The following is a 13,887-nucleotide window of genomic DNA, read 5'->3' on the forward strand; positions in this document are numbered from 1 at the left end:
CACTGAATCTGTATCTCATGTACTCCAGAGGTAGCATTACCAGCCACGCAGCATACATTGAGGTTTCTTTCATCAATGAAATCAAAGATGCTTCATTTTCCACCAAGGCAACTTGGGGTGGTGAAATATAATTGGGTAAACTGGCAGTGGGCTGGTTATAGAGGCCAAAGCAAAGACAGACATTTGGAACGCACGTTTTCAACAGAGAATAACTGACTTTAGCATTGTTTTTCAGATGGAGAAGTACGATAACTTAGCATGTTTATGAAATACTTGCAAACATGTGGTATTTTTATGCTGTAGAAGAGGCAAAAACCTACATACAGCACTTTTTTATCTCCATCATCCACCAATAAAGAACTCCATTTGCTTACAATGAATCAAAGAATGAAGAAATTGTTTTGACTCACACATGCTTGACAGACTAACAACCTCCCTTGCACTGGATTTTTTAAAAGACCTTTAGCAAAAATACAATAATTCATTAAAGGTGCAGCATACATTGAGGTTTCCTTCATGAATAAAACTAAATACGCTGTGTTTTACACCAAGGCAAATGCGAGTGACGAAATATAATTAAGTCAACTGGCAGTGAGCTGGTTATAAAGACCAAAACAAAGAGACATTCTGACTCGGAACGCACATTTTCAAAGGAGAAAATAAAAAATGAATCACAAAATATGGAAAACTTACTATTTATGGATATTTTCTACAGTGTAGTGGTTGAATTAGGTATTGCAGTGCAAATTCAAAATATGGTATAGGGTTTTTTTTCAGCTGGCCCCTCCAATGATGACTCCGCGCAAATGCAGGTTGCCAGATTGATGACACAAATAGGAGAAAAGTGCCTGATGATCAAGCCTCACAATATACGCTGTTTACGTTTGGAATATTTGCATCATTTGCTCATTAAAAACTACGTCTTGTGGATTTTTAGAACTCTGAATCTGTATCTCATGTACTCCAGAGGTAGCATTACCAGCCACGCAGCATACATTGAGGTTTCTTCATCAATGACATTAAAGATGCTTCGTTTTCCACCAAGACAGCTTGGGGTGGTGAAATATAATTGGGTAAACTGGCAGTGGGCTGGTTATAGAGGCCAAAGCAAAGACAGACATTTGGAACGCACGTTTTCAACAGAGAATAACTGACTTTAGCATTGTTTTTCAGATATAGAAGTACGATAACTTAGCATGTTTCTGAAATATTTCCAAACATGTGGTATTTTTATGCGGTAGAAGAGGCAAAAACCTACATACAGCACTTTTTTATCTCCGTCGTTCACCATCAAAGAACTTCATTTGCTTACAATGAATCAAAGAATGAAGAAATTATTTTGACTCACACATGCTTGACAGACTAACAACCTCCCTTGCACTGGATTTTTTAAAAGACCTTTAGCAAAAATACAATAATTCATTAAAGGTGCAGCATACATTGAGGTTTCCTTCATTGATAAAACTAAATACACTGTGTTTTCCACCAAGGCAAACGCGAGTGACGAAATATAATTAAGTCAACTGGCAGTGGGCTGGTTATAGAGACCAAAACAATGACAGACATTCTGACACGGAACGCACATTTTCAAAGGAGAAAATCAAAAAATGAATCACAAAATATGGAAAACTGATTAATTATGGACATTTTCTACAGTGTAGTGGTTGAATTAGGTATTGCAGTGCAAATTCAAAATACAGGTTTTTTTTCTGCCGTGTTCTTGAGCCACACTGTAATAAAGTGTAATATATTGTATAGTATGTTTGCTAATAAATGCTACAACAAACTCTAGTACTATACTACAGTACTCTAGTGAACTAATATTGTAATAAGTACTATACTTAAGTTTTTACTACAGTAAACCGTGGTGTATTTTAGTATAATATTATACCTTATTTTTGTAATTATTTTACTACCATTTGCTAGTTTCAACATTATTTAAGGTGTTTTGAGTGCAGCTTTAATTTTTTTATCTATTGAGTAAAAGTTTGGTCCATTATTATTATTATTATTATTATTATTATTATTATTATTATTATTATTATTATTGTTATCTCTGACTTTGTGTGTGACCGTCGCAGAAATCAGAAACATGATAAATGACTGCCGCTTCCATTCGGCCTCCTCTCTTCTCACTGTTGTCTTTGAGAAACAAATACTGCGGTTGTTTACTTGATAGATGCGTTTTGATCTACAAGGGTTAATTTAGTGCTGATGGGGGCTTTAGTTAGTGAGGGTGTATTTAAGGAGACAGTCTCTGGGAATGTTCTGGCCGAATTATACGCTCTGTCATGCATAAAATTGCTGAGTAATGCTTGAAGGTTGTAAAAGGATCAGCATATGGATGTAAGTGCTGGATCTCACATGGACTCAATGATGAAGCTTTGAGGGGTTTTTTTTGTTGTTGTTCTTTTAAATAGGTGCTGAGGAAGTGTGTAATTTAACATTTGAACCACAACAAAAACCCTTAAAGCTGAAGACTTCTGACTTTTTTATGAGATGCAAACTCAACGGCAACCTGTACAAAATGCAAACCAGGAATAAACACAGTGGAAATGAGAGTGAAATAACACCGCTTGTAAAGCTTTTTAATTGTCCACAATAATCTTTGCTTAATGTTCTGGATCATAGAGTTCAAATAGATACAAAAGTCCCTGTTTAAATAAATGTTTGATTTTCTTTAATTTGGTGGCAACTTGTTTTTTTTATTGACTTCTTTAATTTATTTCAGCTTAGTCCCTTATTTATAAGGGTTTGCCACAGCGGAATGAACCACCAACTATTCCAGCATATGTTTTACACAGCAGATGCCTTTTCAGCTGCAATCCAGTACTGAGAAACACCCATACACACTCATTCTCTCTCACACACACACACACACTCATACACTCCGACCAATTTTGCTTATCCAATTCACCAATAGCACATAGTGTGGGGGAAACCGGAGCACCCGGAGAAAGCCCACGCCAACATGGGGAGAGAACATGCGAATTCCACACAGAAATGGCAACTGGTTTAGCTGAGACCTTAAACCAGCGACTTTCTTGCTGTGAAGCGACAGTGCTAACCACTGAGCCACCGTGCCACCCAACTTGTTTAAGTTATTATGCTCGCCAAGAATTCATTTATTTGATCAAAGTGGGCAATTTTAAGCACTTCGATTTGGAACCAGACTTCAATATGGAGGCAATAATTGTTTTCACTCTGAAGTGCTCTTTGGAGGGCGATATATCCCATTTGGAACACACTAAAACACTTTGTTCAACATTTGTCAGATGTTTAAATTGAACTGCTTGAATGATGATTCAATGAGTCAGACACTTGCTCAATTAGAAATGGCCAGATTTGAGTACTTCGGTTTGGAACAACACTTCAATGTGGTGGCTATGATTGTTTTCACTCTGAATTGCTCTTGTAAGAGAAAGTTATATCCCATTTGTAATGAACCAAAACACTACATCATTTGAATGAACTGTGATTCAATGAATCAGTCACTTGTGCACTCAAGTGGTTTCAGTGTCATATTTATCTACGACAAGCCTGAACAAGCCAAAACCAGCACAAAAACACACTCAGCTAAATATTGTTTAGCTATCAGCAATTTAAAAAGCCCAATATACAATGAGCTATAACATTTTGTCTTGCCTCAAAGATATAGGCCCAATCCCAATTCTACCCCTTAGCCCTTCCCCTTAACCCTACCCCTGGTTTTGCTTGTTCACGTGAAGGGTTAGTGGTGTCCCAGTTCACCTCAGCTTGAAGGGGAAGGGCTACATAGCACTTGAAATGGAGATTTTCCAGGACCACACTAGAAACCAAGGAGTACAAACATTTTCCAGAAAACACCAGCTACAACAGCAGCACACGCGAGTCAGGAGATGCACAAATGATTATTATTTCATACAACAAACAAGCACATGTTTTAATACATACATAACGGTGTTCATGTTTTATGGTCATGCTTTTTAAAAAACAATATAAAACAATGCTAAATTTTGCTATCTACAGCAGGGAAATAAATATTGAACAAATCAGCATTTTTTTCTCAGAAAACATATTTCTAAAGGTGCCTTGAAATTTTTCCCAGATGGTAACAACAAAACAACAAAACAACAAAGAAAACAAAACTAATTCGTTTACAAATGAAGTTATGTGTGATCAAATTAAATGACGCAGGGAAAAAGTATTGAACACATGAAGAAAGAGAGGTGTAGAAAGGCAGGGAAAGCCCAGACAGCAGCTGAAATCTCTCAGTAGTTCTTCAGCTCTGCTCTTCCTCAGTGTAAATGAATATCAGCTGCTTCAGTCCAACATCTACATTATCAGGAGGAAGATAAAACCAGAGTGGACATTTCAGCAAGACAATGATCCAAAACACAGCCAAGGAAACTCTCAAATGCTTTCAGAGAAAGAAAATCAAGCTGTAGAATGGCCCAACCAATCACCTGACTTGAATCCAATAGAAAATACAAAATAAAGATCAGATTTGATAGACGAGACTCACAGAACCATCAAGATTTGAACACTCTGTTAAAGTCTGTGAAAAACTCACACCTGAGCAATGCATGAGACTTCATCCTCCATGTGAGAGGTGTCTTTAAGCTGCCATCACCAAAACAGCCTTTATATAAAAGTATTAAATACGTTTCAGTAGTTCGATTCTTTATTCCTGTGTCAGTCCATTGTTATCACACAAAGCTCATTTTTTAGATTTGTTTTGTTTTATTTTTATGTTTGTATTGTTTAGGTTTTTACCAAAATCGGGTTCAATTTCATGTCAACAGGTCCTTTAGAAATATTAATACCAGTAAAAAAATCATGACGTGTTCAATACATATTTCCCCCGCTGTATAATCCATAATAATAACTCCAGTATAGAAGTCCCACAACATACTTTCACATCTGACACTCGATGACACTAGAATACCCTGTCAGAAAAGTCTAGTGGCTGAGGAATGAGCTTTTTACAGTGTCTGCTATAATGTTGTTTTTTGTGTGCTAACATCATAGACTGTAAAATATATGAACGTAGTATCCGTGACGTCATCCATAGGTTTCTGAACACTGCAAAAGAAGCTACAAGTAGGCGTGGCCAACCGTCGCCATTTTGTTCGCGCGTCATCGCACCCACGGCGGGATACCAAACAAGGGCAAAGAAGCGGAGAGTGAGCGGAGCTACAGACACCTGCTGGCACTTTGCTTAGACCTGGCAGACAGACTTTGGGAGAAACTCTTAATACTCTATTACCTGCGACTTGTTTGTGTTCTGACCACATGTGCTTGGCTGTACACTATATCAATAAAGTGTTTAGACTTTCAAAAACACTGTTGTAATACATTGAGCCACTAAACAGTGTTCTTACGACGTTTGTCTACAGGAGGAAAACGCGAATTACTTTCAAACACTTCAGATATAGTGTGTGTTAGTAAATGCAAGACTATTGATGAACTCCAGGCATAACACTGTATGATAACGCTTCAGATGACTGTTCTAGAGCCTATAGCTAATCAATCTGTCACATTCTGGAGGGCATTACAGCTCTAAAGAACATTATAAATGATAAATGATCTTAAATAAAACAAATACATTTATAGAGATGGTATACAAGTATATAACTTTACTCACATGTGAAACGAGGCCACATGAATGGTTTGTGCGCACAATTAAGTCTGATAATTGTAAGAAATAAGTCCAAAAGGCAGCTGACTGTGTAAAGCCACATAAAACAACACAAAAATACGATGAATATGCTGAGATCAGTGGCTAATCTGCCGGATTTAGCTGAGGTGAAGTGACGGCGACCAGCGAGACCTAGCTGTCACTCAAGTGGCCACGCCCTTAATTACGCAAACTTAATATAACCTAATATAAAGGAAATGGATGAGTTATAAAAAAATTTACCCCCCTCACAGTTGTCATGGAGGGTAATAATAACTATATGAACCAAAATCGTTCTTTGTACCAGGCTGTAAACACCTTTTTTTCTGCTGTAAAGTTGGCCATTCTAACAGTGGGCTCAATTGCAACTTGCTCTATTATGGAGCCAGGACTAGCGGAATTTTGATGAATTGCAGTTTCAGTTACTTCCGTAGCGGGAGGTTGCCGCTTGGCTAACATAGATGAATATGGCCACGGTGTCAATACACAGTACAGTTATGATCTTATTGCCACATTATATCGTTATGATAACATGATATATGCCTTCAGTGATTTCCTGACGATAAATACCAAAAAAAAAAACGCAATTGGAATAACTACAGCAGTCGTGATCGTAAATCTCATATGAAGTAAGAGCTCTTGATGACGTGTTTGGGTGTTGTAGTGCTGTCCCATTTCTAAGGGGTAAATTTTGAAATCCGTCCCCTTCACACTTTGTTTCGAGGGCCAAGGGGTAGGGGTAAAAAAATTTAATTAGGATTGGACCAAAATTGTATTATCTTCACTATCTTTAATGCTTTCAGTCATATTAGTCATATCTGCACACTCAAAACATTTCCCACCACGCATTGAAGGTGTTTCCCATTAGCACGGCTGAGTTGAAACGAATGAGCACCGCTCACCTTGTACAGACAGTGTGGCCGTCACAGCATCTCCACCCAAAACCTGACAGGCGACTACACCCGCATCGCTTCTCTGCACATTGCTGATGGTAAACTGCCATTTGTAATTTCCAGGCGTGGTGAAATTAGAGGCAGAAAAGCGGTCCGTGCTGTTCAACACCCCAGAAGTTTGCATGATGGTCACAACCAAGCGTCCATTGAGCATAAAGGTCATGATTTGTGGAGGTTGAGTGCTGCTGCAGTTAAACTGAGCACTGGAGCCTTGGAGAACTGCTGCGTATGGAGGCTGGAGATCGGCTGACACTCCTGCAAGAAGACGGATTTACTTGCATTCAGTTAAGCATGCTTTATTGTTGTTACTACTCATCATAAATCGTGCTCGCTAGGTGGGTTATTGGATTTTTAAATTCTTTTTTTTACTATGAAATGCATTAAGGAAAAGCCAAGAGAGAAAAAACAGAGTACAGATTGTTGCAACATAGCCTCATTCTGAAAATGTACCCCTATATACATTTCTGAAGGTCGCGAATTATGTAGCCAGAGGTGTGTATGGCTGCAGTTGGTCTTTAAAACGAACGCTACGGGGCGATATGACGCCATTCCTTTTCACGCTTACCAGCTGACCGCTTACCTCCGTATGGACGGCTTTTGTGCTGTTACTAGTTTGCCCAGTGGCTCACCATGTACGTCAGCATACTTGAGATGCAGAAAGGAGTTGACCGCAACGACGGGGTTCGAATCCGGTGAAGAACGGTTAAAGAAAGCAGGTAAGACAAAAACGAAAGCCAAAAAATAAAACAAACAAGTAAATAACTGGATGAAAATGTGGTCAAATCTGAAAACGTGGTAAAAATCAGGCGAGAGATTTTATTTTTTTTTAAATTGCTTTTAAAAACTCTATCGGTTGGGTTTAGGGAAGGAGAAGGGTGGGTCAGTCAGTCAGTTGACAGCGGCCTCTGGTGGATTTACGTGAGAACAGCAGGCGTGAATGGCACTCGTAAGAGAATATTTGAGATCTCAAAAAGCGTACACAGCGCCCTCTGGTGGATTCGCAAAAACTGCAAAAAAACGTAGCTACTGGGACATATTTGGAGCTCTCCAGAAATGCATATAGAGGTACGTTTTCAGAATGAGCATGATTGGGTTTGTGAGTATAGACCATTTCTATGTGGTGATGTCATTGACCCATAAACATTTCTGCTTGTTATCAAACTATTTCATAACTGTAACAAGATGTTAATGTTTGTTAATTCTGTATTTATTCTGTAAATATAATTTCTTAATTTTTTTGGTTTTTTTTTACAAAATAAAATCAATAATTCACCCGATCTGAAAATAAATTGTATTGTTTGTTAATGTTAATGTTTAATAATTCTGTATATAGAATTGATTTCTTATGGCTTTTTTTGACAAAATAAAACATATAATTCAACCGATCTGGATAAAAATGGTAATGTTTGTTAATGTTTGTTAATTCTGTATTTATTCTGTATATATAATTTCTTTATTTTAAAATGTTTTTTTTTGACAAAATTATTACCCGAAGAATAAATTACCCGATCTGAATAAAAATTTGAATGTTTGTTAATGTTAATGTTTGTTAATTCTGTACTTTTTTTATTTTTTATGGGTTTTATTTGACAATATAAAACATAAATTACCTGATATGAATAAAACTGGTAATAATTGTTAATTCTGTATATATAATTTCTTAATTTTTTATGGGTTTTTTGACTAAATAAAACATATAAATGACTCTGTGTGCATAAAAACTTTAATGTTTGGTAATGTTGATGTTTGTTAATTCTGTTTATAATTTCTTTATTTTTATGTTGTTGTTTTTTTTACAAAATAAAATATATAAATCACCTGATCTGAATAAAAATTTGAATGTTTGTTAAAGTTTGTTAATTCTGTATATATATTTTCTTTATTTTTTATGGGTTTTATTTGACAAAATAAAACATAAATTACCTGATATGAATAAAACTGGTAATAATTGTTAATTCTGTATATATAATTTCTTAATTTTTTATGGGTTTTTTGACTAAATAAAACATATAAATGACTCTGTGTGCATAAAAACTTTAATGTTTGGTAATGTTGATGTTTGTTAATTCTGTTTATAATTTCTTTATTTTTATGTTGTTTTTTTTTACAAAATAAAATATATAAATTACCCGAAGTGAATAAAAATTTGAATGTTTGTTAAAGTTTGTTAATTCTGTATATATATTTTCTTTATTTTTTATGGGTTTTATTTGACAAAATAAAACATAAATTACCTGATATGAATAAAAATGGTAATGATTGTTAATTCTGTATATATCATTTCTTAATTTTTTAAGGGTTTTTTGACTAAATAAAACATATAAATGACTGTTTGGTAATGTTGATGATTATTAGTTCTGTATACATAATTTCTTTATTTTTATGTTGTTTTTTTGACAAAATAAAATATATAAATCACCCGATCTGAATAAAAATTGTATGGATTGTTAGTGTTAATGTTTGTTCATTCTTTATTTATTCTGTACATATAACTTCTTTATTTTATTTTATATATTTTTTTTTTTGACAAAATAATCAATAAATCATTATAATAAAAAATATAAAATCTAAGCACTCATTCTGCGATATACCAAGCTTATATACTGCATCAATGTTTGCATCAATAAAAATATACTACATAAACTTATTTAAAAACGTATTTACTATCAGATATCCAGATGTGATTTCAAATGATATAATTTAATATAGATTTCGCGATCTTTATATAATAAATTGAAAACAGTTTAATAGTGGTGAGAAAACAAGCATGTGTAGTTTTACAAATATTTTACAACAAGACAATAATACTGACTAATAAGAGCTTTTTTTCAGTGCATGGCTGTGAGCACTGTGTTGAAGTAAATATAAAAACTTACCATTGGCGATAAGAAGAAAAAGTGCCAGTGTAAAGACATCCATGTTTCACACCAGCATCCACACACAGTCCTACAATGAAAGCACAGCATTCAGAAAAGGGCAGAGCCACTGACGGGACACAACCTTAAAATGATCAGAATGTGCTTACAATGGCATGGAATTCATCATTTGTTTCTGTAGGTGTGTCTCTTTACTCATAAACACAGAAACATCTTATTGTATGTTTAAGTAAACACACATTTGTCACTTGCTTCGAGACATCCTGAACCAATTATTATGAGCATTTCTGCTCAAACACTCCACAATATTTCTTTATATAAAGGATAATGTACATCCAGCCGGTTTGTATTGCAGAATAAAGCCTATTGTGTTATATTTAAATATACAGTACACTCACCGGCCACTTTATTAGGTACACCTGTCTAACTGCTTGTTAACGCTAAATTCTAATCAGCCAATCACATGGCAGCAACTCAATACATTTAGGCATGTAGACATGGTCAAGATGATCTGCCGCAGTTCAAACCGAGCATCAGAATGAGGAAGAAAGGTGGGGCTGGTCTGAGTATTTCAGAAACTGCTGATCTACTGGGATTTTCATGTACAACCATCTCTAGGGTTTACAGAGAATGATCAGAAAAAGAGAAAATATCCAGTGAGCGCAAATGCCTTGTTGATGCCAGAGGTCTGAGCAGAATGGGCAGACTGGTTTGAGCTGATAGAAAGGCAACAGTAACTCAAATAACCACTCATTTCAACCGATGTATGCAGAAGAGCATCTCTGAATACACAACACGTCCAACCTTGAGGCAGATGGGCTACAGCAGCAGAAGACCTCACTGGGTGCTACTCCAGTCAGCTAAAAACAGGAAACTGAGGCTACAATTCACACAGGCTCACCAAAATTGGACAATAGAAGATCATCTTGATTATCTTGGCACACTTTGGGCCCATTAGTACCGATTGAGCATCGTGTCAACACCACAGCCTACCTGAGTATTGTTGCTGACCATGTCCATCCTTTTATGACCACAGTGTACCCATCTTCTGATGGCTACTTCCAGCAGGATAACGCGCCATGTAATAAAGCGCGAATCATCTCAGACTGGTTTCTTGAACATGACAATGAGTTCACTGTACTCAAACGGCCTCCGCAGTCACCAGAGCTCAATCCAATAGAGCACCTTTGCGATGTGGTGAAACGGGAGGTTCGCATCATGGATGTGCAGCCGACAACTGTGTGATGCTGTCATGTCAATATGGAACAAAATTTTCCAGTACCTTGTTGAATCTATGCCACAAAGGATTAAAGCAGTTCTGAAGGCAAAAGGGGGTCCAATGTTGTTTACAATAATTTACAGCAATAACCATATATCAGGTCAAAAAAAATCTCACACACAAACAAACCCGAAAAAAAACTCCTAATTTACAGATTTTGTTAATGTGAACAATAATTAAAAAAAAACCTGATATATGTATATATATATATATATATATATATATATATATATATATATATATATATATATATATATATATATATATATATATATATATATATATATATTAGTACTGGCCAAAAATTAATCACATCCAAAATAAATTTTTGTATTATAAATTTATATATAAACACACAAAAGCATGCATATATTTGACAATGTTTATTTATATTTAGATATAATATATATATATATATATATATATATATATATATATATATATATATATATATATGTAAATGATATATACATTTTTATATCTATGTAGCAAAATAGTTTAGTATAGTTTTGTGTTTCACATATACATAATAAATATTATACACACACACATATTATGTCAAAACAAACTTTTATTTTGGATGTGAATCTAAGTCAAACACTAATATTTATCAAACACACACTACATGACATGAAAATTTAAATTATTTTTTAAAATACAAAAAAAAAAAGACTAAAAATAAAAACTACTTGAAGCCAATAATAAAAGCCATGTTCATATCTCAGCGGTAAACAAAAAACACTGACACACTAATGCACGAGCACACCGTGTCTCTTTCACACTATTTGTTCAGCACACACCCAACGACGACAGATTTAAATCATAAATCACACGCTCCTTTTAAAAACTGAGCAGGTTACAATTATAAAAACGTCAAAACAACAACACACATACCTCCAAAACGTCCACCAACCCTCCAAAACAGAGAAACGCTCCCAAGCTTTCCTTCGTCAGATCACCTGTCGGCCCTCATAGGGGCCAAAGATCAGCTGCTTTTCTGTCATCTTATCAGCGTGAGAGAAAAAACATAGACAGGGAGAGAGCCCTAGATGACGTCTTCACTTAATCCAGACTCATCAACTCAACTTCACATGATCTAAATCATAGTTTTATTCTTTTAAAAGACGTCAAACTATGATATCCGTCCACCTGAAGGATCACTTCTAGGGTTCGTGAGTCCATAATCCATCTGTCTGGAGTCATTTTTGTATGATTTAAATACCGTGAAACAGACACACCTAGTTTCACTGAAGAAACACACACACAAACACACACACACACACTGTGAATATAGAGTTTACAGTGTCAACAGTAATGCTCGAACTCAGGATTTATATTTCATATAGTCGTTCCTGCTACTTCTGCTTACCTGCAGGTGTACAGACAACAACAAAACAAAAAGAAAACATGCTTTGTGTATTGTTGGATGGTCATTCGCTGCTTGTTTGGTGTACAGAGGGAAGCGCATATGCAAACAGGTGACAGTGACGTCAGGCGTGTAGACAAAACCACATGTGCTGTGTCTCCGTGGCGACGCTGGGTTTGGTTTTGATTCTGTCTGTCTGTAAGGGAGAGAGAATTGAGTTTGAGCTACTCAATTACATGAACAGAAACAAACCAAACACTTCAGTAGAAAGCGCAAAGGTGAGAAAGGATATTTATTTACACAGTTGACAGATGCATAACTTAAAGTGGCTTTAAAAATATCTGTAAATAAGCAGTTTTCTGTATTTAGTGATTCCTTCATTAATATTTCTCCATTTATTTCTGCTTTTGAATTGCATTTTGGGATCTTGATCTTTCTTCCAGCAACTTTTAACCTTGAAAAGTTGGAAAAAGTGACTTTTATGAACATTTTTAATAGTTTACAGTGATGTATTGTCTGGGTTGGTGTTGTATGTTAGGGTACTAAATCCTTTCAATAAACCGCCAGTACATTTTCTGTTACAGATTTATTTCTCTCTATATTATTATTTCTTATACATTGCATTGTTTCAAACATGTAAAACAAAAGTTGATTTAAATAAAGTACCATTGTCTTAACAAACAAGTATTCTTCATGCAAAATAAATTAACTTTAAAAGCAAATTGGATTTTGAACACCAGCAAGAATCTATACTAAAATATCTAACAAAGTGTATATATTTAAAATTACTTGTTCATTTACTAATGGGTTAAGATTTAATTTTCCTTTGCCATTGGCTTCTCTATTTCAGAAGCTCCCACAGTGGAATGAATCGTCACCTATTCCGGCATATGTTTAACTGCAACCCAGTACTGGAAAACACCCATACACATTCATTCTCTCACACGCACACACAAATACTATACAATTTAGTTCATCCAATTCCCCTATAGCGCATTTATTTGGACTGTGGGGGAAACCGGAGCACCCGGAGGAAACCCACGCCAACACGGAGAGCACATGCAAACTCCACACAGAAATGCTAAATGACCTAGCCGGGACTCAAATCGGCGACCTCCTTGCTCTGAGGTGACAGTGCTAACCTGACAGAGCCATCATGCTGCCCTTTGTCATTCAGTGTACCAAAAATTATTTCATAGTAAATATAAAACATTTCCCAGAGAGGGGTTGCAGCCGGAAGGGCATCCGCTGCGTAAAACATGTGCTGGATAAGTTGGTGGTTCATTCCGTGGTGGTGACCCCGGATTAATAAAGGGACTAAGCCGAAAAGAAAATGAAGGAATGAATATCAAACAACAAACTTATTCTGACCTCTGCTAATTAAAATACATCAACATAGTTCAGGTATTATTAACTGTAATCCTTAAATAGTCCTTTAATATGTCATTGAATGATTCTTGTTCTATATATATATATATGTGTGTGTGTGTATGTATGTGTGTATATATATATATATATATATATATATATATATATATATATATATATATATATATATATATATAGTGTATGGATGTTTCCCAGTGATGGGTCGGGGGTGGAAGGGCATCCGCTGTGTAAAACATATGCTGGATAAGTTGGCGGTTCATTCCGCTGTGGCAACCCCAGATTAATAAAGGGACTGAGCCGAAAAGAAAACGAAAACAAAAAAATTAATAAATGTTGAATAATGGGTGTCACGGTGGCGCAGTCGG

General features: G+C 35.5%; 1 protein-coding gene across 1 annotated transcript in view; it reads right to left on the bottom strand.

The window, feature by feature from the left end:
- igsf5a (immunoglobulin superfamily, member 5a) overlaps positions 1-11,996 on the bottom strand; it is a 26,806-nt gene extending 14,810 nt beyond the window's left edge. The window contains exons 1-3 of the mRNA XM_056466738.1: positions 11,662-11,996; positions 9,489-9,558; positions 6,562-6,867 (exon numbers count right to left, since the gene is read on the bottom strand). Coding sequence (XP_056322713.1) covers positions 6,562-6,867; positions 9,489-9,531 — 349 coding nt within the window. The 5' untranslated portion in view covers positions 9,532-9,558; positions 11,662-11,996. The remainder of the gene's footprint in view (positions 1-6,561; positions 6,868-9,488; positions 9,559-11,661) is intronic.
- Positions 11,997-13,887: the final 1,891 nt, after the last annotated feature.

Source organism: Danio aesculapii, chromosome 10, assembly GCF_903798145.1.
Source record: "Danio aesculapii chromosome 10, fDanAes4.1, whole genome shotgun sequence".
Taxonomy (NCBI): Eukaryota; Metazoa; Chordata; class Actinopteri; order Cypriniformes; family Danionidae; genus Danio; species Danio aesculapii.